General features: G+C 41.2%; 2 protein-coding genes across 3 annotated transcripts; both read right to left on the bottom strand.

The window, feature by feature from the left end:
- Positions 1–808: 808 nt before the first annotated feature.
- Positions 809–21,474, bottom strand: slc24a6a (solute carrier family 24 member 6a). Its single transcript, XM_066649713.1, has 17 exons — positions 20,970–21,474; positions 16,855–16,950; positions 13,677–13,753; positions 13,338–13,412; positions 13,150–13,234; positions 12,631–12,734; positions 12,455–12,529; positions 12,330–12,355; positions 12,192–12,245; positions 11,957–12,099; positions 10,519–10,685; positions 7,927–8,194; positions 6,312–6,478; positions 5,639–5,753; positions 5,408–5,520; positions 4,407–4,472; positions 809–3,495 (listed from the first exon to the last, which is right to left on the bottom strand). Exons 1-17 carry the CDS (start codon positions 21,067–21,069, stop codon positions 3,385–3,387), a joined length of 1,842 nt encoding a protein of 613 aa, XP_066505810.1. The 5' UTR covers positions 21,070–21,474; the 3' UTR covers positions 809–3,384.
- A 1,809-nt stretch (positions 21,475–23,283) lies between these two features.
- On the bottom strand, positions 23,284–26,912 carry zdhhc24 (zinc finger DHHC-type containing 24). 2 transcript variants are annotated; one of them, XM_066648458.1, is made up of 4 exons: positions 26,626–26,912; positions 26,039–26,413; positions 24,363–24,640; positions 23,284–23,739 (listed from the first exon to the last, which is right to left on the bottom strand). In XM_066648458.1, exons 2-4 carry the CDS (start codon positions 26,341–26,343, stop codon positions 23,447–23,449), a joined length of 876 nt encoding a protein of 291 aa, XP_066504555.1. In that variant the 5' UTR covers positions 26,344–26,413; positions 26,626–26,912; the 3' UTR covers positions 23,284–23,446. The 2 variants fall into 2 exon arrangements, with proteins under 2 accessions (XP_066504555.1, XP_066504554.1); XM_066648457.1 differs by having other exon boundaries at positions 26,039–26,912.
- Between the last annotated feature and the right edge of the window lie 1,051 nt (positions 26,913–27,963).

The following is a 27,963-nucleotide window of genomic DNA, read 5'->3' as shown; positions in this document are numbered from 1 at the left end:
GGAGGAAACCCACTCAGACACAGGGAGAACACACCACACTCCTCACAGACAGTCACCCGGAGGAAACCCACGCAGACACAGGGAGAACACACCACACTCCTCACAGACAGTCACCCGGAGGAAACCCACGCAGACACAGGGAGAACACACCACTCTCCTCACAGACAGTCACCCGGAGGAAACCCACGCAGACACAGGGAGAACACACCACACTCCTCACAGACAGTCACCCGGAGGAAACCCACGCAGACACAGGGAGAACACACCACACTCCTCACAGACAGTCACCCTGGAGGAAACCCACACAGAAACAGAGAGAACACACCACACTCCTCACAGACAATCACCCAGAGGATACCCATGCAGACACAGAGAGAACACACCACACTCCTCACAGACAGTCACCCGGAGGAAACCCACACAGACACAGAGAGAACACACCACACTCCTCACAGACAGTCACCCGGAGGAAACCCACTCAGACACAGGGAGAACACACCACACTCCTCACAGACAGTCACCCGGAGGAAACCCACGCAGACACAGGGAGAACACACCACACTCCTCACAGACAGTCACCTGGAGGAAACCCACGCAGACACAGGGAGAACACACCACACTCCTCACAGACAGTCACCCGGAGGAAACCCACTCAGACACAGGGAGAACACACCACACTCCTGCTGCACCACTGTGCCACCTTGAGTAGTGTTATAATATTTACACAATGCAAAATAACCCAGAAGTCTTTTCTTTAACAGTGCTGTCAATATACAAGGAAATGCCTTCAAAAAAGAAAGTGTGTTATATTGCACCATACTTGTTTAATTGCACTCTCAACAACATACAAACAGTTGTTTTCTTTAAGAATACAGATGGAATTGAACAGAGGTCTGTCATGCCCCTAAGAAAAAAAAAAGTAAAACAACAACAACAACAAAAAAGTAGATTTTGCTTGACACAGAATGCAGTGAACTCCTCACAGAATGAAGCCAGTTTACAGCAGATCAGACAGTGACATCAGATTAATCTCTGAATTAATTTTAGGAAGAGTGATGAATATCATAATTATTTTTTTCCAAGAATGAAGACTTCAAGCAAAGTGGTGTCTGTCATAAAAGTGTTATTTAAATGTACTAAATCTATACTGGCTTTCAAATTCATTTAAAAATAAATAAAACTTAATTACTGTTAATTAAGTGACCATTATAGAATTTTCCATAACAATAATAATTAAAAAACAAACTGTTGGTAAATTTGCTTATATTACAAAAGCTTTTTTTAATGCACTCCGTGTTTCAACTGTGAAGTACAACTACCACAAAACAATACGTAGTTCCAGAACACACAGGGGGAAAAACAACACAGAATAAATTATATTGTTTATGGCAGGCCATTGGCAAGTCATTGGTGCATCAAATATATTTTTCTGATTTTTCAAATTTAAGGAGCCATCAATTCAGTTCCTGGATTAAAAATGAAATCTGTGTAAAGTGTTCAAAAGCTAAGGTTCATATCTAGAACGTATAGCAAACACACCTATTATGTCATACAGCAATTTATAGAAAACTACTAGAATGTAAAAGCTTTTAAACACCTTTTTAAAATGGAAAATGGGAAGCATTTAATTAATAAATAAAAAGTGTCGAATGCTGAATGCAGATCTGCTACAAAGGGATATCTTTCAGTCTTCAAAACTTCAAATAAACACACCTTCCAAAAATACAGTTATGTGAGAAATGATATGTACAATAGGCATTGAAGGAAATGTTTTTTTTGTTTGTTTTTTGTTTTTTTAACAGGAAGTTAGTGTGTTGCAGTATTGTAGGGCTGGCCTGAATATTCCATATATTTGTTCTTGATGTTCTACATAATTTATTTCATTGCTGTCCAATAAAAATCATGCATTTACAAAATGGTAACTTTACAGGAGAAAGAAAAACCTTAATTTTCAATAGAAGTCAGTGTAAAAAGATTAAATTCCAGCTAATTTTGGAGCATTTCTATTGGTTCATTCATCACGAACGTTTTACACAGGTCGTGTTCACTGTCGTTTTTTATTTGGACAGCAACAATTTGATTCCTTCTCTAGAATCACGAGCTTTTCCTCATTTATCTTTTAGACTCTTCTTAGAATTCTTGAACATTTTTCGGATATTCCAGCTTATTAAACAAAACGATGTATCATAGAATCCGTAGAAATTGTGAAATAATTAATGATGTGCATGAAATTATGCTTTTAAAACATTGTGTCTTAGTCAGGTAATAGAAGCTACAGTGTAAACAACATTTCATAATGTTCCCCCTTTTCCTGAAATGGCTTAAGTGTAATAAGAAGTTTTTCACATGATTAATATTCAGCCGGAGGTCAAATCTTAAACCTGTCCCTACTTCCTTCACAGTGAACTAAAGTGTCAAATTATAAAACAGCAAACAAAAAAGTCCACAACTGTAAAGTCTTGAGCCCTTTCAAAAGAAAGAAGAAAAAAACATATCTGCCATGAGAATAAGTTTAAATAAAAAAAACATAAACAGAAGTAACACTAAAGTGATAAGTGATTATTTTTAATAGAAGACATAAAATCCCAACTAATGTCATCCCAGGTTTAAGAAGCGTTTAAAAAAAATATCACATATATTGTCACTGTAAGGGCTCAGATGGTGAGTTTTTTTGTTCGCATATCAAAGTTTTTCCCTTGTAATAGAATTTAAACTCAGAAGAATAAGTAAGCCCTAGAGTATTAACTTGGTTCCTCTAAGAACACCAGTTTAAATAATAATGAATGGTATATGTCTCGAACGTCTGTAACATCTCTGCTGCCCGGCATCTGACGCATGGTGTTTTTTGGACACCTGTCACAAAAAGGATGTAAACATGCGTGTTAATTCTGAAACTCTGAAACACCAAGGCCAGGCTTAGAACTGAACCATCGTACTTATAAATACGGATAAATCTATTTTAGATCAGAACAGAAAAAATACAGGAGGTTAAAGGAGGTGTTCTGTGTGCTGTAAACATCATGTCGTGTGGCTTGTATTCTCATACTTAACGGTCCAAGGGGTAGAAACGGTTATTTCCATTCATCAACAGCCAATTTGCTGTTTATTAGCATTTTAAAAGCATATTCTTAAGCATATCATTCCTCCCCCACGCTTATAATGTGTTGTCGTACACTTTCACTCTCAAACTGACGTGAGAGTGTTGTTAATCCAATCACAGAACAATCCGGAGAGACTATGACTTTTAAGTGTTCAACTCACTTAAACTCACTCAAATCTCCAGATGAGGTATGACTGCAGCAATCGAGTGTATTAGGTGTTTAACAAAGAACTGATCCTGGGTTGTATTCAGTAGGAAGCAGTGTTAGTTAGCCATGTGTTGGTCTAAAGCTTCTCGAAGCAGATGGAGCACAGAAGAAAGACAGCGTACAGGACCATGAGCCCCAGGCCTAACCTCCTGTCCAGTCTCCAGTGGTTCAGATGTACACTTAAAACCTGCAGCACAAGGATACAGACAAGCAATGTACATGTAGTTGCTGTAAATTGTTTCATTTCACAGAAACGTGTGAGACTTCATGGTAGTGGTGAAATAATAAGAAAATGAAACAGAAAAGAAGATGAAGAAGAAGAAAATTTTATTTATAAGCGCCTTTTAAAATGCTAGTGGAGTGAGATGCTTGGATGGTTTTCCACCTCAGAACGCCAAAGCACAGAAATATATGACATGAAATGATTAAGAAACTTAAAAAGTATACAGTCTCAAACATTCTGTGCTGTGGTGACATGGTAGGTGTTGTAGGATTAAACATTCATTCATTCATTATCTGTAACCCTTATCCAGTTCAGGGTTGCGGTGGGTCCAGAGCCTATCATTGGGCGCAAGGCGGGAATACACCCTGGAGGGGGCGCCAGTCCTTCACAGGGCAACACACACTCACACATTCACTCACACACTCACACCTACGGACACTTTTGAGTCGCCAATCCACCTACCAACGTGTGTTTTTGGACTGTGGGAGGAAACCGGAGCACCCCGAGGGAACCCACGCGGACACAGGGAGAACACACCACACTCCTCACAGACAGTCACCTGGAGCGGGAATCGAACCCACAACCTCCAGGTCCCTGGAGCTGTGTGACTGCGACACTAACCTGCTGCACCACCGTGCCGCCCTGGACTAAACAGAACCCAATTAAACTTATTTATTTCAGTTTGACCACTACTGTTACATTACCACAAAGAACAAAACAGAGTCAGCCCAAAGGGTTACTTTTTATTAATAAAATTGTAATAATGACCATACTTGTGCTGTAGAAATGGCTATTCCTGTTTCCCCATCACCATCATCATAAAACAGTGTTAATAATAATAATAATAATAAATAAGGTCAGTAGTCAATACTCACAGTGAGAAAAACTGAAGCAAGAAGTAAAATGACAGAGTAAACCAGTCCCCTGCTGTTAATGAAGACCTGAGAAATACAGAAAAATGATCAGAAAATACAAATAAACATTTGTCATACAACAAATCTCATAGTACAGTGTTTACATGCTTTTCTAGTTACAATTTATTTTGATAGAAGCAGCATTAAGTTTAGGTTTAGAATAAGATCATAAGAAGGCCTTAAACTCTGCTTTGAAAAGAGTTGGGGACGTGTGCAAAACGTGTTGTATTTAATTCAGTGCCAAATTTGTGGTCCCTTTAAGAAATCGAGTCACCCAGCACATGCGCTTCCTGAAAAGAAATCAGCGCTTGGACTGAAAGGAAAAAGTCCTTGACAGGTTTTATAGCCGTGTTTGTTGGGCCTATTGGCTTTGAACAATAAAAGAAATATCCTTATATCAAAAATTTATTCAATATAATAAAATATATAATGCATTTAATATCTAGGTTTTTATTTGTGACCAAAACAGGCATATTATTAATGCAATTTTTAACAAAACAAATAAAGCAGGGATGGCTTGTAGAGACTTTTACTCAGACGAAAACAAATGCAAATCAATATCGCTCCAAAATACAGCACACAGCTGTTTCAGGAGCGAAATTCACCTGGATTAAATAGTCATAGTAATCAATATTAAATTGGTTTACAAAATGTCAGATATTTTCACAGTACACTTGAAAAGTGGTGGGAATATGTCGCAGAATAAATATTACAGCATTCAGTTTTGTGCTGACAATGTGTAAAAAAGATTTTTCTTAAAAAAAAAAAACAATAATAAAATGACCACAGGGAAATTAAAGAGGTTCTTCTATGGAATGCCACAAAGAACATTTTTATTAACAGATTTATCATGAGTGCATCTTTAAGAAGATAATGTGAGTATCTGCAAGGCATCCTGTTTTAATCCAAGTATTCAAATGAGAACACAGTCACAAAAAGTAATAAAGGTGGTAGAAACTAACTGTTGACCCATAATCCACCAGCAGCGTGCGCAGAGCCCAGGGGAATCCAAGGCCCAAGAGAATGTCAAAAATGTTACTCCCTATTGAGTTAGACACAGCCATATCTCCCATACCTGAAAACACACACACACACACACACACACACCCAAGATCAGTCACTGTGCAAATAAACTGTCACACACAATGAAACTGCTCTAGGTCTAGTAATGTGGTAAGTGTGTGTTTGTGCACCTTGGCGGGCCACTAGGAGACTGGCCATACAGTCTGGCACACTGGTGCCTGCTGCTAAGAATGTGATGCCCATGATAACATCAGGGATGTTCAGTGTGTAACTGATAATGGTGACCTAGAACAGAACAAGAGTTCAGCATTTGTCCTTAATTCAGGAAATAAAAAGTGTGCAGCAGTCGGAACCTAAACACATTAACGTCAGCACATTTCTATTGTAAGGAACACTAGGTAAGGTACTTTTTTGTTTCGTTTTTATTTTTCTCCTGGGGCTCCCCTACTGTAATTAATGTTTACAGCACTGTACTCAAATCAATGGGGAGTTACACAGTGCAGTTTCTGTAGTGCTGAGCCCAGAGTAGAAATGACAGAGACTCTGTTCTCCCTACTACAGTTCAGTGAAGGGATAAATATTATGGAGTGAACCTAAATTAAAGATAAATCCATAACCAAATAAATCAAAAATTTTGAAAGAGATCACTGCCATTTATGTCAAGCAGTTTTTAAATATTTTTGTAAACTTACAGTGGCATTGTGAGAGAAGCAGGACTGAGGAACAGCCAAACTGAACATTAATTAATGTAAAATACTGAGTTTCCAAAGAAAAGATTATGGTTATGCGTATTTGCCATTGCCATTGGATAAAAAAAAACATCAACAGGAGATGGTTTCGTACCATCCACACCATGAGGTAGGAGAACACTGCGATCCAGAGTGTGGACACCGCGAATGTGACCATGAACCAGCGCTCCCAGCGAGGCAGCACACAGTTGGGCACAGTGTAGTAGAGCAGACAGCTCAAAGGCCACGAAAACAGCCACCTCACCCTCTCGCAGCATCCTCCTGCAGACAAAGAAATACATTCACTCAGTGGGCACTTGGATGAGACCAGGGCGCCATCTACTGGTAAGAGAGAGTAACACAAAACGGGGTGGGGAGGAATTACTTTCAGTCTCTGCCCTTTCATGCTCTCAAAGCATGAAATTGAGTTTATCAGCTGCCTATGAGCAGAATTCTAATTCCTAATAAGAGACACATGGAAGATGTGGAAGATATTGGTTTCATAATTTCATGGTTGGTCTGGTCTTCACATTGAAATGGAGGGGATTTGATTCTGAGGTGTGTATATCGTAATATCATTACCATTACTGCCAGAAGGAAGCAGACTGAATGACAAAGCTGCAGCAGTGAAATTATATATATATATAGTTTCTAAAGGGGCACCTTACACTCATCTGTGTATTCTTTGTTATTTTCAATTCAAAGACCTTTACGGTTTAGAGCCGTGCAATGATGATAAAAGTCATTTTCAGACTTTATTCTCTGAATTATTCTGACTTTTGTTCTCAACACCAGTTTGTGTATGTGCCATAGAAAATTATAAATAGGACATTTGAGCTCAAAAGACAAACAAGGCTGTAGAGCAGTAGAACCCTGTTCTCTACATTTAATCTCTCTCTAAACAAATCATTCTACATTAGTGACGGGTCTCAATACTGTTCTCAGATTACTGACCATTTCAGTAGAAATGGCCATTGGCTGCAAATGTCTGGAGCACATCACCCTCTTCCAACTTTGTCCTGTCTGACATTATTCATGTTGCTTTAGAAAAGTCCTGACAACTTTCAGTAGTCAGGTCTCTGTGTGAATACAGTTAGAGCCCACTCAGGTGCAGGCTGCTGCTGGAGGGGCTTTTAAATCAAATCCCATTTATCTCAGACGATCTGACCGAACAAAAACAATGCACATCCCCCTCATCTGGAAATGTCAGCTCGCCCTGAGGATTGGTGTCATCATGCGCAATTAAGCACGAGGACAACTTTTTCTAATCAGGTCAAAAATAGAAAAAAGGTGGCTATGGCCCGAAATAACAGACAAATAGGCTACGTTACTCCCCGCCTGTCGATCAATCACACTACATTACACTACAGACATTAGGACTAGTGAACTGAACCATTGTGGAAATAGATTTTTGATAGGGTGTGTACAGAGTGTATAATATCGGTGGAATATCATGAAATGACTGTCTGACTCTCAAGCTGCTGCACAAAGAAGTATATAAAAGCCCAAGCACTGGGTGATGAGACATAGAAAGTAATCCACCCAAGACCTTTGGGGAAATAATCACCTGACCCCTCAAATGTTTATGTGGCTAATGCCAATAAATCCTTACCAACATATTTCTAGTGTATCACCTTCCCAGAACAGTAGTGGGTGCAAACTGTGATATACTACTTATTAATGGATGATAAAGTGTTGCCCACTCCCTGTGGCACTAATAAAACTCAAACCTGGCAAAATGAGAGGACTGAAGTGTTGTCCTTCTTCTCCTTCATCCTCATCTTCCTCCTCTTTGTGCTGTGAATCTTCTGATTCTACTCCTCTCTCCAGTGCTGCCCCCTCACCCCGCGTCCTAGGGTCTTCCAGTGGCTGCGTTTCACTCTCCAAGGCATCTCCGTTCTCCAGACCCCAGGGGACGCCCTCTGGCCCCTGAGCGGGAGTGTCCCCGGCCCCACTGCCACTATCCCCTGAGCTCCGGTTTCTTATCAGCCTCTGCCTCTATGGGACATGAGAGAGACGGAAAGAGAATAAAAGGGAGATATATGAATGTCCACTCACATGCAAAGAGAAAACGACCAACTGGAAATGCTGGGTGATATGTCCAAAGATATAGCAGTGCGCAGAGAGCTCTTTTAATAATGACATGCAGGAGTGCCCCGAGTCAAGAAAACAAGCAAATCATGGAAGTGCATGGAGATACGATAAATAAAACACTGACACAAAAGGGCCCATATCATAACACAACATACAACATCATTTTCACTGTCTTGAAAAATGATCAAAATCAATAGATTCACATATTGCTTCATATTCAGATCAAAGTTTATCTTTGCCAATTAAACAGACCTTAGGCACAAAAGTAGCTTGAGGCATTAACAAAGCATTTGCATATACAGCACAGTCTTACATGAAAACAAAAGAAGCCTGTTGAATTTAAAGCAACTGTATATTCTTGTAGGAGTCAGCCATGACTGAATTTGCCACATAAAACCATATGTTACATGGTATTTCCAAAACAATAATAATAATATGGGCCCTTTCAGATTAAATAAATGAAGTAAGATGTTTCCATTCACCAAGACAAAGGTGGAATGTCATTATACAGCGAGTTGCCACTTCTTTGATACTTTTATTCCTGCACTCACCATTTCATCATTTACCACAAACATCTGGCCATTCAGATAGTGGATGGAGAACCATCACTCCAGAAAATGCAGTTCTGCTGCTCCACCAGTTAGTGCAAGGGGTTTATTTCATCCTTCTATCCCACACTCTGGGCATGTGAATATTGGAATGGTAACTTTAGTGCCCCATTCCACTCGCAGTGCTTTTCTAAACAAGCTGTGTGTCTGTTAATTCCATCCATAAGTAATGGTTGCATATTGCTGTAGCTGAATTTACTATTAAGATAAGTGACCGGACCCTTTTTTGATATTCAACTGTAAACATGCAACTCATTGTATAACAAAGCTAATCACAGCTATAAGAAACCTGTCATATCTGAACATGTAGATGAAGATAAATGTGAACTAAAAGTGGTATAGCCACCCTCCTACCACATGTAGTTTTTCAGCAGAGGAGAAAAGACTTGGCTACTATCAGACCTGCTGCAAACAGTTAATAATGTCAGTCTCATTGCAAAAACAAAACAAATGATCTCTTTTTAAGAGAAATAACCTTATAACTATTCAGTATATCTAATATTTATGAGATTAATTCATTCATTGTCTGTAACCACTTATCCAGTTCAGGGTTGTGGTGGGTCCGGAGCCCACCCGGAATCACTGGGTGCAAAGTGGGAATACACCCTGGAGGGGGCGCCAGTCCTTCACAGGGCAACACACACACTCACACCTATGGACACTTTTAAATCACCATTCCACCTACCAACGTGTGTTTTTGGACCGCGGGAGGAAAATGGAGCACCCGGAGGAAACCCACGCAGACACAGGGAAAACACACCACACTCCTCACAGACAGTCACCCGGAGGAAACCCACGCAGACACAGGGAGAACACACCACACTCCTCACAGACAGTCACCCGGAGGAAACCCACGCAGACACAGAAAGAACACACCACACTCCTCACAGACAGTCACCCGGAGGAAACCCACGCAGACACAGGGAGAACACACCACACTCCTCACAGACAGTCACCTGGTGTAAACCCACTCAGACACAGGGAGAACACACCACACACCTCACAGAAAGTCACCCGGAGTAAACCCACGCAGACACAGGGAGAACACACCACACTCCTCACAGACAGTCACCCGGAGTAAACCCACGCAGACACAGGGAGAACACACCACACTCCTCACAGACAGTCACCCGGAGGAAACCCACGCGGACACGGGGAGAACACAGGTTCCTAGGGCTGTGTGACTGCGACAGTACCTGCTGCGCAACCATGCCGCAATATTTATGAGATTATGTGTAACAAATACTCATGTTTGCTCAATCTATTTCTATACAATTTTACTTCTTTAAAGTGATTATATCTAGAAAGTGCGTGTCTTATGTCACTATCAGATTATTTTGCTTTTGTCAAGCAAATCATTAATATATCTTACAGTGCATTATTAACTGGAATAAATTCTGATTGTGAAATAGGATGTTTACACTTGATAAAATCACTCAAAACAAAAAACAAAAAAATCTGAAAAATGTTGAATAATTTGCTTCCGATTTCTGCAGCAATCTCATAAAGAGAAATAGGTATACTGACTAGTTTTAAAGTTAAAGAGCATTGTTGTCCAATAAACACAGATCCAGAACTCCATCGTGCCTGGGGGCAGCGAGGCAGGCGAGGGGGCGTTACCTCAGTGATTAGCATGCGTCCAGCCATGCTGAGGCGAGTACGAGGGGAGAAGTGAGGCGTGATCATGACACGGAGGCTTGCCTCTGAGAAGGAGAATGAGTGAGGGTGCAGGCTCATCAGCTCATCCACCATCACCACGGGTGAGTCCCCATCAGCTGCACACTGACCTGAGAGAGAGAGAGAGAGAGAGAGAGAGAGAGAGAGAGAGAGAGAGAGATGCTATTAAGGGCTTTACAAATTAGTCTTGTTTAAAAGTAACAGACCACACTTTTATCTGTTTTATTTATTTATTTCCAGATAAAAACGGGCATTAAATTCCAATTAATGGCAAGTAATATATATATATATATATTTTTTTTTTCCAACTTATTTATCAAAAGATACAGGAGATTAGTTGAAGAATGCAATCTAAAAAATGATAGCATCCTTCCATTTCAACTGAACATCTTAGGATTCAGTGATCATCAGTGAGAGTGGACAGATATTTGGACGTAATTATGTCCATGTGGTAAGAGGCTGATTCACATTATTTAAATAGGGAGCAATCTAATGTGCACGTTATGCTCAGCACCCTGGTTTGAACATTTCGGGTGGGTGCACGTGATGAAGATTACTGATTCTCCCAGACACTCACCTCACGAACATTCACAAGAAAAATTGACACAGCCCTCATCGTTTGCAGCTTACAGACATCACAGGTCACAAACGGAAATATGCAAATACTCATTAGTTTATGATACTAAAGACAATTAAAAAATTAAAGCTAACATGGGGTGAATCCCTTTTTATCACCACTTAAGTTGTCTATATTCTTGTTGGAAAAGAGATGTAGGATCCATGGTTAGGGCTATATACTCCTTGAAAATGAGAATTTTCATTGGCACACTTCAAACGAAAAGTTATGAAGGCCTTGTGAACCACTGGCAAGATGCGAGCAACCTAATAAACCCACAGATGTCAGTATTTTCTCCATCACTTGTAGTATGTCAAAGTCTTAGTAGGTAGCCAGTAAATAACCAGTTCCGCCTTAAAACGGTTAAGCATTTACATTGCAGTGCACTTAAGGTTTAAGGGAAGATTTGAACAAAAAGCTGAATTCAGCTTAATATCACACAGAGAGATGGTTAGGAGTGGGTTAAACACTGAAGTGAAACGTCCAATCGTTATACTACGTTTAAGTCCAGCAGCACTAATCTGATAGCACTGCAGACTGGCGGAGAAGCGCTATTTTTTGTGTGTGTTCTGCTGGTTTATCAGGCTCTTGAAGTGTTGCCCCATTTCGTAGGGGAATGGGAATTCAGTTCCAAGGGACAAGGCAACATTTGAAAAAAAAAAAAAAAAGATAAAATGAAGAAATGGGGTTCACCCTTAGACTTTTGACTACGTCTTGCACTCTCTACCAATCAAAAAGACAACAGAATACCCTACTCAAGCATACCTTTCTTCAGCAGAATCAAGGAAGTGTCACAGTGAGCGGTAGCTTCTCCAACTGATATATCTCTGCGTAAACTGCTCACTAAACACGGCTGGCCTGGGATCCCACACCGCTGCTCCACCCAGCCCCAGATCTGACTGTTAAACCTGAAACACAGCGAATCAAGATCATGGGCTTCAAGTCTGTTGTTAGAGTATTTTGAAAAAAAAATGTAATACAAAGAGAGATCACTACGTACTTCATGATAAGGATGTAAATGCCATACATTGATATGAGGATTATAGTCTCCCACCTGTGACAACAAAGCAAAGTCTGAGATCATAAAAAATGTCCTTTGGAATCCAAACCAAATACTATTATAACAGCTAGAACATACCAGAGAACTTTCTCATCGTAAATGATCTGCAAGTCAAGAACAGTGGTATATAAATCGCATTTAGAATACAATGAGCGTAACAGACAGCTTTAACATCTTAGCATTGTAATTCCAACAAGTCTCACCAGAATCAAGGCCAAGACAGAGAAGATGTAGAAAACAGAGTCACGGAACAGAGGCCACCAAGTGAGAGAGATGGTCTGTGGCGAAAATGAAATAGAGACAGAGACCGGAAAAGCTTAAAGACATCTGTTTGATCTTTCCCACAACGGTGAAAACCACTGTGAAGAATGTACTGTACCTGTCCAGAAAAGATGCCACACACGCCAATGATAACCAGGATGTTAAAGACCGCAGAGCCCACAATGGTCCCGACACCCACGTCCCCCTTAGTGATGAATACACCTAAAACAATTTTACATCAAAATCAGACTGGAAGATTTACCGTAACGCAGAGAGTACTCTTTAATGTCTGAAATAGTTTCAAATGTCAGAGGTGCACTTGACACATTTGGCACATGGCATTTGGAATTTTTCGGATCTGATGTGTCTTTATGTATAAACATTAAACACACACACACACACACACACAGAAATATATGCTCTGGCCCAGTGAACTGTGTATTAGGGGATCTGAGAGAGTCTTAAACACTAGATCAACATTATACTATTCGAGATATAATGACAACAGCTGATTTATTAATTTACATCCTTACAAGTTTTGACTGAATTTTTAAAAATCTCTTCCTACACCCTCACAATCATCAGATTCATCCTCAATGATCAGTCGTTCAAAATCCAGTGTAACTGCTTTACCTACCAATCAAAGAGGTAAAAAGCTCTGGAGCAGAGCTTCCTGCCGCCATAAAGGTCGCCCCCGCAACATCCTCACTCAGATGTAGGTTCTGCAAAAGAAATACATGTTTTTTAAAGAGCTCAGGATGTAAACACAACCTTGCAACTTCCAAAAATGAAGGACACTATGAACACGGCAATGAGAGCTCTTACCTCACAGATCTTTTCCAGAGACGGCACAAAGTACACATCGCAAACAATGGCCAGGGCATAGAACATGTAAACTGCCTGGGGATAGAAAACAGAACACAAGCAGAGAGTGAACAGAAACAGCACATATCTGGATGTGTGTGTGCAGTGATACGTACATACCCTGTACCATACATACGTCCAAAAGTTATCAGACACCGTTAAACCTCACTAATGCTCTCATGGCTGTCAGTAAATCCTGACAAAATTAGAAGCTGTTAAAGCAATGACCTGACAAACCTTTAGCTTTTTAGTGTAATACACTGAAGTGGAAATGACGCACACATATTTCTCCTTACTCACACAGAAAACGTGCAACAGCACAGCCCCATGCCTCCTCTGCTCCTTAGTGAAGATGTCCTCAGGAAACTCATTGATTGCTGTGTGCGGAAAGAGATCACCATCCATTAGCAGAGGGAAGGAGTGAATGAGTTCAGACTATTGACACAGAAGCAACTGAAAACCTTCTCAAATGCTTCTCAAATGCATCCATTAGCCTCCACCACAGCAGCGTGTGCAGACACACAAGAACCAATGTTACACTCCATTTTGTAAGGTGTCGGAAATATTAAAATAGGTTTTATAAAACCCTGAAAAACCTCTATAAAATAAAAAGGGTTAAAGAATTAAAGCTGCAAAGGACTCCAGGTGGGTTTATATAAAATGCTCTGTCCTCAAGAAACCTCTGCTCTAGAAAGCAGGGTCCCTGTTGGCTCTATCAGTGACGTAGAGACTAAAAATCCTTGTTAAAGTTAGCACCAGTGTTTAGAAATCTGACTGTGTAAAGTCAGTGGGACAGTGTTTAAGAACTGAAGAGAAATTTTGGTGGTAATTTGCCATGTGCTGCAGATGCAGCCAATAGAGACTTGTTTGAAAAATACTCGACTATCGCTTTAATGCCACCAGTGTAACCTTCTTTTCTGGGCGAGCCACAACATCAACCCTCGAGGAAGTGCATTCCTGACAGAGCGGAAAGAACATGTCCAAGCTAAAGGTTTTAACAAGTTTTTACGGCGTTACTATGTAGTTGCCATGGAGACCCCACTCTCTGTGAGCTGGGGTTTCCTATTGGCCCTGGAGACACTGATGAGAGGGAGCCACAAGCTTTCATTAAAATTATGGTGAGAGAAATGGAGGGCATACGCATGTACAAACACACACACACACCGAAAACACTGTAAACTGTGAAATCTGTGTAATCTAGACAGAACATGAGCATCAACACTTGGTATGTGGATGCAGCACTTGTCCCCTGACCATACCCCATTTAACTCCATGCTTTTAAGAGGCTTTTGTCTCTGGTAACTAAGTGCCAATTGAAATCTCCAGCTTTAGCTGATTTGAAACAGTCCTCAGAGCCCAAAGAGCCAGGCCTGCTTATGTTAGAGCAATGCTACACACTGCACTCCAAAGTTCCACAGATGTAATCAACAAACACTGATCTCCAAGAAAACACTTCCAATCTGGAATGTGTAACAAAAAAGTTTGTAGATTAATGTGCTTTTTAAACTGTAGAACATACACCAACTGACTGTGTTTGTGTTGCTAAGAGGAAAAAATATCCTATTTATATATAATATGTTTGTTGTTTCTAGTTTTTGGATGTATTCCTTCATTCTACAATATCAACATACACTAGACTTTATGTGAAGATTTCAATTCACAGATTTTGTCTAATCACTACACTATTATTATTAATATATTTAAGAAAATGTTTATATTTGATGACAACAGTCACACACATATATATAAGACCAAAAAAAAAAAAGTAAAACAGTGAAAACACACCAGGAGTGACGGGCAGGGCCAGGGCACCACCCCCAATTTTCCTGTCAGGTATTAGACCAGAGATCCTTCCGGTCCCAAAACCGCTCCTTTAACCATTGGGCTACATCTGTTCCCTAATAAATCCATGCTTACATGGGACAGGAGCGAGGTGACTGTAATAAGCTCAGATTTGTGGATTGAGTGTGAGAGTACTGAGAGCATGGAGACAAACACACTTCTCATGCTGGCCGGCAGGGCTCAAAATCTTCTCATACAAAAAGAGCTTGATTTTTGCAGGTGCATGGTGAAATGCAGTGCTTCCCCCTACACACAATTTTGCAGGTTTGGGAGCATTTCGGCTTTCAACTAAATGAAAAAGGGTGAGCCGGCCAATTTAGCCAAGGCAATATACAAAGTCTGTGCCAGAAAGTCGTAAATTAGCGATCTCGTCTAGCTATCTTTCATCCTGCTATCAAAGCCTGACTTCCTCCACCAGCACCAAGTCATGGAGCAGCCTCAGAAGGAAGAGTTCAGGCCAGTTCCGGGTGACAGTTAGGAATGTATCGCTAAAATCAGGATAAATTAATCATTTGAGGCAGTAATATTGCATATCACAGTATTGAGTCCCGTTAAAACACTGCACAGGAGATTCTTCATGTGGACTGAAGTATTCGGGACAAGGGTGAAAATGTCCTTAAATGCAGGTGATCAGTTTTCCCAAGGAGATTAATAAAGTAACTTTTTCTTCTTCTTCTTCTAAAACACAGAAGTAAACATTATCCCAGATATTAAAGAGAGGGAGTAGACACACAACTGAGCACTCACACAAAGTCTCTTCAAGACAGCTGCAAAACACTTGCTATCTATTGGCACTGAACTAAGAGAGATAGATAACTAAGAGGGAACTGAGACAGAACAGATGATGAGATAGAACAGAGAGAGAGAGAGAGAGAGAGAAATGAGACAGAGAGAGAGAGAGCAAGAGAGAGAAATGAGACAGAGAGAGACAGAGAGAGAGAGCAATAGAGATAAATGAGACAGAGAGAGAGAGCAATAGAGAGAAATGAGACAGAGAGAGAGAGAGAGAGAGAGAGAGAGAGAGAAAGAAAGACAGAGAGAGAGAGACAGAGAGAGAGAGCGAGAGAGAGAAATGAGACAGAGAGAGAGAGAGAGAGAAATGACACAGAGAGAGAGAGAGAGAGAGAGAGAGAAATGAGACAGAGAGAGAGAGAGAGAGGGAGAGAGAAATGAGACAGAGAGAGAGAGAGAGAGAGAGAGAGAAATGAGACAGAGAGAGAGAGAGAGAGAGAGAGAGAGAGAGAAATGAGACAGAGAGAGAGAGAGAAATGAGACAGAGAGAGAGAGAGAAAAATGAGACAGAGAGATCTGAAAGTGAGACACTTCTGTAGGTGAGCCGTTAGTGGACCATTTGTGGGAAAAAGGCAGTGTGACGTGTTTTTCTTAAGTACGACACTTTGAATGCGTAAAACAGGCAATCCTCTGTTCCAAAATTAAGGATTCGGTTGCTTAGCAACACAAGCCTCAAAGGGGGTTTGACTGTGAGGAAGGCAGCTGTCTATAAATGATGAGAGAGAAAATTATGGAGAGACAACCAGAGAACAAGTGAGACGTGAGGAGAGGTATAATGTAGCAGAGAGAAAGAGAAAGAAAAAGGAAGACAGAGAGAGAGAGAGAGAGAGAGGACCAAACTCACCAGCTCTGGGTGTGCTAGACGTCTGATTTTCCTCTACACTCTGCTGGGTTAGTCTCCGTTTGGACCAAACAAGGTCCTGGTCGTGTTTGAGATGATCTGAAGAAAAGAACCCAGTCCATAATGACATTAAAAAGGCATATAGTAATTTATTTATCTTCATACTCCACAGGTTTTAATCTCTACTCACACAGTTTCTCAGATTTAGAGAGAGAGCATTTTTATACATTTTTTATGTAGAAATTACAGTCAATGTCAAAGACAAATGTAAAACTGTGGATAATAGAAAGAGGTAAACATTACTGCTCAAATGTTGCTCGTCAATGGGTCAGGAAAATTAATGATGATACTGTAATACTGAGTTCCTTTTTTTTGTCTCATTGTTTTCTCATTATTTTCTTGCACAACTATTGCCTTAAAAATGACGAAGTTCAATTCCATCACATGGGAAATAGAAGTTAAAGCCTGTGAATAACAAGAATGGAACAAACTGAGAAGTTACTGTGGATAAAAATGTTTAGACAAGCAAACACGATCCTCTCTTCATCAGGAAATTGAAATCGATTTGGAAATGGGGGGAAAAAGTGGAGTAATCCCCTGTGCGTTTCCATGGAAATCTAATGCAAAAGCAGTAATTAATGGAGGGCATGGATCAGGATCTAAATCTGCGAAACCAGTGACTAATATGGCCCTCATTTGCATATGTAAACGAATCAGTTCTAAAAATTGTCCCAATAGAGGCCTTGAGAGCCTGCTCATTACGATGTGTGCCAGCTGACATTCCTTTTCACATCCAATCTCACAAAATGGTCTGTCAAGCCGCAGTCCAGATGTTCCTGATGGGGTGGTCTAGGTGTTATTACTGGTGTAATGTGGTAGTTACAGGACGAGACTTACAGGCATCGGCACTACGGAACAAGCAATTTATTGTACGACTTTTGTTTTAATTAAACTGTTAAAAGTTTGTACGTTGATGGACAGTCTTATAAGACACCGAGCCAAATGCCTCATGATACACTGCCTCTTTTGATACACTTTATATTTAAAGGTTCGTAAACAGTCAAACCTTGACCTACGGGTGAATCAACTTACGAATTTTCAGAGATACGAGCCATCACTCGGTCGATTTTTTGCATTATGATGCGAGCCGAGATCAGAGTTACGAGCGAGCGAGCTTACGCCACCTGCCACTAGGTGGCCCAGAGAGCGTTCAGTTCACTTGGTTATTTTGCCGTGCAAGATTTCTGTCGTATTGCTGTTTTTGTAGCATTGTAGCATTAAGCGTGTAGCGAGTACGTTAAGTTAAACGATAAAGCATGAAAATAAAAACTCCCCTACTACTAACTCTTTTATTATGTATTATTATGTTTTGTACATTATGTTATTTGGGCTGGAACGGATTAATAGCATTTCAGTTCATTTTAAAAAGGAAATTTAATATACGAGCAAATTGAGTTACGAGCTCAGTCATAGAACTAATTCAACTTGTAAGTCAAGGTATTACTTAAGGGGCAATCTTTGTGGACACAGAACACAGTCTGAAAACCTGTCACTGTGGTGACACTTAAGAGTACATATTTGTAACTTGTAGCATAATTGTACCCAATTCTATAATAATTATAGATTTAAAAATTGTGTTGATTTCATATGCCCCATTATCTACAGGACTTTTATTCATTCATTGTCTGTAACCACTTATTTAGTTCAGAGTCACGGTGGGTCCAGAGCCTACTGAGTATCATTAGCGACAAGACGGGATAACAAATTGGAGGGTTCACCAGTTCTTCACAGGGTGATACACACTCACAAACTCACACCTATGGACACTTTTAAGTCACCATTCCACCTACAAATGTGTGTTTTTGTACCATGGGTGGAAACTGGAGCACCTGGAGGAAACCCATGCAGACACAGAGAGAACACACCACACTCCTCACAGACAGTCACTCGGAGGAAACCCACGCAGACACAGAGAGAACACACCACACTCCTCACAGACAGTCACCCGGAGGAAACCCACGCAGACACAGGGAGAACACACCACACTCCTCACAGACAGTCACCCGGAGGAAACCCACGCAGACACAGGGAGAACACACCACAATCCTCACAGACAGTCACCCGGAGGAAACCCACGCAGACACAGAGAGAACACACCACACTCCTCACAGACAGTCACCCGGAGGAAACCCACGCAGACACAGGGAGAACACACCACACTCCTCACAGACAGTCACCCGGAGGAAACCCACGCAGACACAGGGAGAACACACCACACTCCTCACAGACAGTCACCCGGAGGAAACCCACGCAAACACAGGGAGAACACACCACAGTCCTCACAGACAGTCACCCGGAGAAAACCCACGCAGACACAGAGAGAACACACCACACTCCTCACAGACAGTCACCCGGAGCGGGACTCGAACCCACAACCTCCAGATCTCTGGAGCTGTGTGACTGTGACACTACCTGCCACCAGGACTTTTATTATGTTCCTTTATTTTACACAGTTCTATAATTAAATCTTACAAATATTCACCTCTCATTCTGGAGAAGAGAATGTAATGTACCTTAATGGAACACAACAGGACTCTAAAGTTTTCTCCGAAGTGGAGAAGCCATTGCTGCAGAAAATGTGGACAAACTGCTTAGTGATACTCTTGTGAATCACTAGTGTATTCATCCAGGTTTGAAAAACACAGTAATGATCCAGACAGTTCCTAAAAATATATACTTCAAAATGAAACAGTTTCCACAAACCAATTTCAAACAGATTCACAGGGGACAGTTTTTTTCAGCTTGCTGTGTCTAAAAGTGGCTCATCACTCATTCCTACTCTTCACGTTAAACCTAATTACTGCAGGAAGGAAAAGCTCTTTATAAGGTCAAGCTTTTCAGAGGCTTCAGCCAAGCTATATTCCGAAATGCATGGCAAGTATAGGGTGACCACTGCTCTGGAATATCACTGCAATATGATCACTCTTTACTGTTAAGCTCCTGCATTCAGTATAGCTTTCAGTCAGTGTAATTCATACACGTAAATAACAGGACTTTTACAGTGTATTTTTAGATTAATTTGTAACACTCCCTCCGATGTCTACAAAGAAGCTGTATTCAGAGACGGAGTAATGAGTGGTGATACAAAGGAGCAGGACACAGGTGTGATGTTCAGGTATCAAAGCTGGAGAGGTGTGGAGAGGCCACACTCTGAAATGTCATCTGCTTCATAGATAATTACAGCCTGTGGACTTAACAGGACTTGACACAGACAAAGGACAGCATTTCTTTGCTCCAAGTGTCGACCCAGTAAACATTTAGCCGTTGATTCAACGTTGAAATAACGTAATGACTGCCGTCTAATCAACGTTCTCTTAAGATTGAAAATGAAAGTTGAAAATACGTCCAAAACACAGACATTGAAAAGACGACTATTAGACGTATTTTGGACGTCCATTGACTTTATCAATTGGTCACCATTTTTAAGATGGATTTTGGACGTCCGTTGACGTTTAAAATATGTCCTTGACGGACAGACTACTTTTAGACCTATTTTGAAGGTCCAGGGACGTTCCTTGTCTACTGGGAAAGCCCTGGCACTGAAGTGGAACCTTTATCACCTTTATCAATGGCCAAAAAAAACTTTGTGGACGCTCCTTCTGATGAGTGACCATGCTTATGTCATTTCTTCTGAAAACGATGATGGTTAGAATTGGTTTCCTATAGCAGCCATTCTCATCTGTGAAGGCAGCTTTACACTAGATGTTGGAAGATGTTTTGTCATTCAGCTAAGAGGAGATTAACGAGGACAGATACTGGATGTTGGATAAATTCCATTGCTCCACAGTTTAATACTAAGAGGGTTTTATGCCCCTCTAGTTGACGCTTGGCATTTTTAACGGTGACCTTATGTGCAGCTGTTGTGTGTTAGCTCGCTACCCAAGCCAAGCTTTACAATAAAAAAAAACACGAAAGAAACATTAAGAATTCAAGGAGCTCCATGCTCTACTTTCCTGACAGGCTTCTGGAAGCTTGTTGACGTTCAGCGGGGAAGCTATGTGGGGCAAAATAACATGTTCTCACTATAAAAAAAGACCTTACATTTCACACAAACGCACCTGTTACATGCAGGAAGGCGCTGAGGGCGATGAACCCCCCACAGACACAGAGACCCCGGAGAATCCGCCGCCGCCGCCTCGCCGTCCACACGGCTTCCATGGCTCCGAAACCGCCCTCCGTAGCCCGCTCAGAACATCCCGAGAAAACAGCGAGAAAACAGGCCCCCCTCTCTCGGTTATTGCAGCCGAGAAACACGACGCGTCCGCGCCTTATCAGCCACGCGCCTCCTCAGCACCGCACCGCCTCCAGCGCAGAACCAGCATCGTGCCGCTTTTACCCCGGATACGAAACAAGAGACGAAGCCTGCGCAAATATATAACAGCGAAAATATTTTCACGTTTTCTCCCGCTCAGTCCATGGGTATGCTCATCACATACCCCTCCGCCTGCTCTCCCTCTCTCCACGCTGTTCTCTTTTCGTCACTGAGGGTGTTTCCCCACACTGATAGACACTAGTGCGCCCTCCTGATGAATTACTAACACTAAAAACTGAACCCCCATTTATCCTGCAGCATCCTTAAAGCTGGATAATGAATGAATGGGAATCATATTAGATGCACAGAACTGTAGTAGGCCTAGCTTTGAAGTTAATGGGTAAATATTTGTTGCATCATTCTTATTTAAAAATAGAGCATTCCTAAACCATAACATCAAAGAAGAATACTTAGTAATTGCATTATGACGTAAATAATCAAACGCCCGCTTGTAATCAATGCTGTCTGCAAACATGGTCACGGCAACAAAACAAACAAAAACCTCTCATCCCAGAACAGTAGACGTTGTTACTGCAGGAACACATTCATTATTAATATTCTTCATTTAACAAACAACACATGATCAGCAGGTGCCTGCAATTCTTTGATGTCGTGTATTTAATTTTAGCTGGTTCTCAAAGCATTGATCATAGATCACATGGTTATATGCAAATAGCACTGTGACAGAATCCCAGCTTGAATTATGACCGTTTTTATACACACACAGAGTTATAGGGGGAAATGCTACATGCAAAGTTCTGACTGATATTAAGGTCAAAGACAGGGATGAAGAATGTCATAATTAAAGCAGTGTGCAGCTTTAGTGGCTCCTGTAGTGATCAGGGGAAGGGATTGCAGGGGGGTGGGTTACTGACACTGTTTACATACATTATTAAAAACCACAGAACATAGAGTTAAGCTTTTTATTATTAACCCAAAAATAACTGTGGCATACCTTGGCATATACAGGTGCATCTCATTAAATAACTATCATCAAAAATGTATTTATTTCAGTAATTCAATTCAAAAAGTGAAACACCTATAGAGTTATCACAAGCAGAGATCTATTTCTTTTAATGTTGATGACTATGGCTTACAGCCAATGAAAACCCAAAAGTTCATTCATTCATTATCTGTAACCGCTTATCCAATTCAAGGTTGCGGTGGGTCCAGAGCCTACCTGGAATCATTGGGCGCAAGGCGGGAATACACCCTGGAGGGAGTGCCAGTCCTTCACAGGGCAACACAGACACACACACATTCACTCACACTGACACCTACGGACACTTTTGAGTCGCCAATCCACCTACCAACGTGTGTTTTTGGACTGTGGGAGGAAACCCACGCAGACACAGGGAGAACACACCACACTCCTCACACACAGTCACCCGGAGGAAACCTACACAGACACAGGGAGAACACACCACACTCCTCACAGACAGTCACCCGGAGGAAACCCACACAGACACAGGGAGAACACACCACACTCCTCACAGAGTAGTCACCAGGAGGAAACCCACACAGACACAGGGAGAACACACCACACTCCTCACAGACAGTCACCAGGAGGAAACCCACACAGACTGGGACAGTGGGATCTGGGATAATGACTTTTGGGTTTTCATTGGCTGTAAGGCCATAATCATCAACATTAAAAGAAAAAAACGCTTGAAATGGTTCACGCTGTTTGTAATGAATCTATATCTGAGTTTCACTTTTTGAATTGATTTTCTAAAATTAACTTTTTGATGATATTCTAATTTATTGAGGTGCACCTGCAAGTTCAATGTTATTTGTCACATAAACGATTGCTTAAAATACAAAAATGCATAGTAAATAATGAAAAATAACGTGTCCAAAAAAGAAAAAACAACAACACTCAATTACAATAATATCACTCTGGTGTAGCAAAGGCATAGGTTCAGTGCACCGAGATAACACAGTAAATGGAATAACAGCAACACATACAGTATATTATATTAACACATTCCCATTAGAGTCATTCCTGATTAACAACTAACTCCGACCCTTCTTTGTGTAAAATAATCACAAAATATATGGTGTGAAATAAATGGCAATTTCTTGTAGGTTCCCAGAGGAACACAGAGCTGGTAAATGTTCCAAGGAAACTGCATCAATGCATCAAGGTTCACTCAGATAAATCAGATTACAGTAGCTCTGGCTTCATGTTACAACAGAAAAACAATTGGATTCATGCAGCTATTACCGTACTGGCTCCAGAGGGCCAGTGACCTTAAAGTTTATGCCGTCTCCTGGCAGCGGTGAGGGGATGAGGGGACAGATCCAGCAAATGAACCACAGTTCTCCTAGACACTCTCGAACGTTGGCGACTCTGCCGAGGTTGTAGGGACGCCTGGAAGAGTACCACTCCCTCGTGGTCTGCCCTCTCAGCATCAGCAACACGTGGAAGAACAGGAAAGCAGACACCAGCAGGCAGCCGATCACACAGACATCGGCGATGAAAGCGAAAGCAAAGGCCTGCGCCGTCACCTGACCTGTTATCAAATGGAAGGATTAGAGGAAACAAGAAAAATAAACCAATAAGAGGTTGTGCGTTTCAGTCAAAGCAGTAAAGCTCTACTGCTACAGTAATCAACTCCAAACTCTTCAGTGTATGCTATGTGCTACTGGTCAGGGATAGGCAATATAAGGGTGTTTATTATTACTGTGATGCATTTAAGATGATTTACAAGGAATACACTGGATATCATCACAACACATTTCAAATGAATGGTGGTTCAAGACAGTGACCCAAGTAGGGAATGAATGAACTCCACTGTGCCACCCCATTTCATTTAACCGTGTTTGTAATTTACTGAACTGCACTCACAGATATCACTTCGACTAATCTGAAAGGTGTTGCCCTTCACTAATTAGCACAATGCTAGGGAACAGTTTGTCCCTGTAGTCCATCGTTGGCATTTCTGGGACAGAGGCCTGAGGCTAATGTGCAGCTGCTCCAGGGCATTTCATTTTATTATTTCTTTAGACGTTTTACAAGCTTTCCACAAAGTACATGTTGTATATTATTTTCTGACTTCCCTCCGGTGATAAATGAGTTCATCTTATTGTTATGAACAAGAAACGTAGACCTTTTGCACAGAACACACACACTCACCAGTCACGAGCATAATCCATGGAACCAAAAGGAGCATGACACTGTGGAAGGTGACCCCCTCCTTGAGGATGACGATGAAGACCTCTGCGTTCATCACCACGGCGTACAGCAGTCCCGCCCACATGAAGAGCAGGCAGCTCAGAAAGTTTCTGTAATTACGGAAACCCACACACTGCCCAAAGAACACACAGTGGTGGTCTCTTCGCAGCACACACACGTTACAGTCATAACAATGAGAGCAGCGTGGAGGAGTGTGGGTCTCACATGTGTAACAGTACCTGTCAAATTTAAGAGAGGGGGGGAGGGAGGGGGGGGGGTGTTAGTTAGATTTTCTTGGAAAACAAATTCTCATTAACCTGATATTTCACTATTATTCCACACTAAACAGTTGTACACGTGCATCTCAATGAATCAGATTATTATTAAAAGTAATTCAAAAAGTGAAACTCGTATAGATTCATTACAAACAAACAAAGTGATCAATTTCAAGAGTTTATTTCTTTTAATTTTGATGATTGTGGCTTACAGCCAATAAAACCCAGAAGTCATTATCACAGAAAAATAGAATATTACACAAGACAAATTTACTGAAAAGTATATGCACTCAGAACTTGGTCGGGGCTCCTTTTGCATGAATCACTGCACCAATGCGGCGTGGCATGGAGGCGATCAGCCTGTGGCACTACTGAGGTGTTATGGAAGCCCAGGTCGCTTTGATAGCAGCCTTCAGCTCGTCTGCATTATTGTGACTGGTGCCTCTCATCTTCCTCCTGACAATACCCCATAGATTCTCTGTGGGGTTTAGGTCAGGCGAGTTGCTGGCCAATCAAACACAGTGATACTGTGGTCATTAAACCAGGTATTTGGCAGTGTGGACAGGCTCCAAGTCCTGCTGGAAAATGAAATCTGCATCTCCATAAAGCTTGTCAGCAGTGGGAAGCATAAAGTGCTTTAATGTATTTCCTGGTAGACGTCTGCACTGACTTTGGACTTGATGTAACACAGTGGACCAACACCAGCAGATGACATGGCTCCACAAACCATCACTGATTGTGGGAACTTCACACTAGACTCAAGCAGCTTGGACTGTCCCTCTCCACTCTTCCTCCAGACTCTGGGACCTTGATTTCCAAAGGAAATGTTAAATTTACTGTCATCTGAAAACAAGACTTCGAACACTGAGCAACAGTCCAGTTCTTTTCCTCTTTGGCCCAGTTGAGATGCTTCTGCCACTGTCTATGGGACATGAGTGGCTTGACACAAGGAGTGCGACAGTTGTGGCCCATGTCCTGGATGTCCTGTGTGTGGTGGCTCTTGAAGCACTGGCTCCAGCAGCAGTTCACTCCTTGTGGATCTCCCACACATTTTTGAATGTCCTTTTGCGGTTATCTCTGTTGCTTGTGCACCTTTTTCTACCACACGTTTTTCATTTCACTTTTTGAATTGAATTATTGAAATCAATTAACGTTTTCTGATGATATTCTAATTTATTGAGATGCACCTGTATCATAAAAAGCATGTTTAATATTTACACAACGAACCTGAATTAGATTCCATAAACTTTAAAGTCTGTAAAAAGAAGTTGCTGAACATAAAACAGCCGAAAACAATGAGACACAAACAACAGTTCAGATTAGAATGGAAACAGGAGAAAACAATCATCGTGAATGAATTACCTCCATCCCTGTCCCACTATTTCTCCACTGAGGAACACACCCCGGATACTGGGGCTGGTTTTGAAGAACAACCAGGCGTTCCACGTAATGTTTCCGAGCATAAAATACTGTGCCAAGAGATGCATGGTCTTCCATGTTGAGGACCACTCAGTCTTCTTCATAGCGGGCTCTAGAGGAGCCTCCATTACAACAAGATAACTGACTTCCGCAGTGATGGAAAACACCAGAACCGTGTTCAGGACCACGGGCAGGTGGTAACATGTCTTCTCTAATCGACACCAAACTCTACTGCCAAAGGAGACCATCCTTTTCCTTAAGAACTCACTCCAAGTTCAACTCCAACTCCAAGCAAAAGCTTTACAAAGCTGCCCCAAACTGCAACTCAATTTCACCAAATATTCATTGGTTTATCCTCTTCGCTACACTTTCACGTTACTAAAAAAAACCTTTGATCTAGAAAAAACCTAAATCAAAAATGAACACTTCACTCCTATGAGTTGGAGGCTATTAACGATATGAAATAGTTATTAACAAACAAAACAACACTTATCGCTGTCTGTATTCTCTTCTCTGAACTATATACTTACTGTAAACGCACATTTAACCGCCTTTGGCAGCAGAACTCAATTAATAAAAGCGCTATTCTCTTATTTTTTAGGAAGGATATCCCTTAGCGTAGTTGCTAACTTTAGCTGTTTACATCTTAGTTTAGCTCCTACCAGCTGCACAGTCAGTTGCTTTATTTAAAACAAATTAAGCGTCATTTACTCGATTTTCTTGCTTTAAAACAGCACTTGATATAAATCATATACTAAAACAAACCAACAAAAAGCTCATAGCCACCAAGCTGGTTTTGCAGCTACTCGGCTGAGTTTCAGTGTGAAACTCCCTCCAAATTCAAGGGCTGAGGCGCCAGGTTCCTACTCAGACACGGGTCTGTTCCACACCGCTGCGCGCTTATTGTTCCCTACTCCCTACACACTACGGCAAGCCATAAAACGACAACACTAATAATAGGTGATTCATAAGTAAAAAATAGACGAAACCTATTTTTACTGCGCATTTCATTGGCAACATGAAGCTCATAATGTGTTATAGGGTAGTGCACAAATTGTCTCCTTAACAAATTCAAGTATTTCTTTACCTAAAAAGAGGACTCTGTAAAGTAGGATGCAAATAATTAATTCATTCACTCATTCATTGTGTGTAACCACTTATTCAATTCAGGGTTGTGGTGGGTTCAGAGCCTACCCAGAATCACTGGGCGCAAGGCAGGAACACACCCTGGAGGGGGCGCCAGGCCATCTCAGGGAGACACATACTCACACATTCACTCAAACACTCACACCTTTAGACACTTTTGAGTCGCCAATCGACCTATTAACGTGTGTTTTTTTGGACCGTGGGAGTAAACTGGAGCACCCGAAGGAATTACATGAGCACAAGGCGAACACACCATGTTTTTTATTAATTGAACCTTCATGTAACAGACAAAATAGCCACAAAATTTGTGGTTTTTTTTGAAAATTACAAAATACAAATTATTTTGTAAATATAAGCAACTTTTTTATGTGATGACTGCAAAAAGGACAGAATGTTCACGACAGTTACGTAGGTTTTTCTTTTTATAACACACCTTTATAATTTGGGGAATTATAAGATTTTGGCTTTTTTGTAAGTGGTATGTTTGCCTCTTTTGCGTCACTTTCTGAATGCAGTGGTGGACTGTATTAAATAAAAAAACAAATTTCCAACTTACTCCTGCACCCATGTGGCTATATTTATCATAATACATTCAGATTCTCTTGCAATGCCGTCTGAGGGCTCAAAGGTCACATATATAAAAACAAGGGGGACCAGATCTGAGATGGTAAAAAAAGCCGTCAGGTCTCGGGGTGTGGGGGGGTGATGAGGTCGCACCCCTC

The sequence above is a fragment of the Hoplias malabaricus genome, chromosome 17, assembly GCF_029633855.1.
Source record: "Hoplias malabaricus isolate fHopMal1 chromosome 17, fHopMal1.hap1, whole genome shotgun sequence".
NCBI classification, from domain to species: domain Eukaryota; kingdom Metazoa; phylum Chordata; class Actinopteri; order Characiformes; family Erythrinidae; genus Hoplias; species Hoplias malabaricus.
Note: the sequence above shows the minus strand (reverse complement) of the source record. Positions and strands in the feature narration are given on the sequence as shown.

Bases quoted from the DNA above. Each gene is read 5' to 3' on its own strand.
- slc24a6a (XM_066649713.1), bottom strand. From the start codon at position 21,069: ATGGAAGCCGTGTGGACGGCGAGGCGGCGGCGGCGGATTCTCCGGGGT. The intron at 13,235-13,337 runs GTAAGAGCTCTC...TTTCTTTTGCAG, and splicing joins CTCTGGAAAAGATCTGTGAG to AACCTACATCTGAGTGAGGA. The intron at 12,530-12,630 runs GTACAGTACATT...TTTTCGCCACAG, and splicing joins GTGGCATCTTTTCTGGACAG to ACCATCTCTCTCACTTGGTG.
- zdhhc24 (XM_066648457.1), bottom strand. From the start codon at position 26,343: ATGGTCTCCTTTGGCAGTAGAGTTTGGTGTCGATTAGAGAAGACATGT. The intron at 24,641-26,038 runs GTAATTCATTCA...TAAATTTGACAG, and splicing joins ATAGTGGGACAGGGATGGAG to GTACTGTTACACATGTGAGA. The intron at 23,740-24,362 runs GTGAGTGTGTGT...ATTTGATAACAG, and splicing joins ATGGATTATGCTCGTGACTG to GTCAGGTGACGGCGCAGGCC.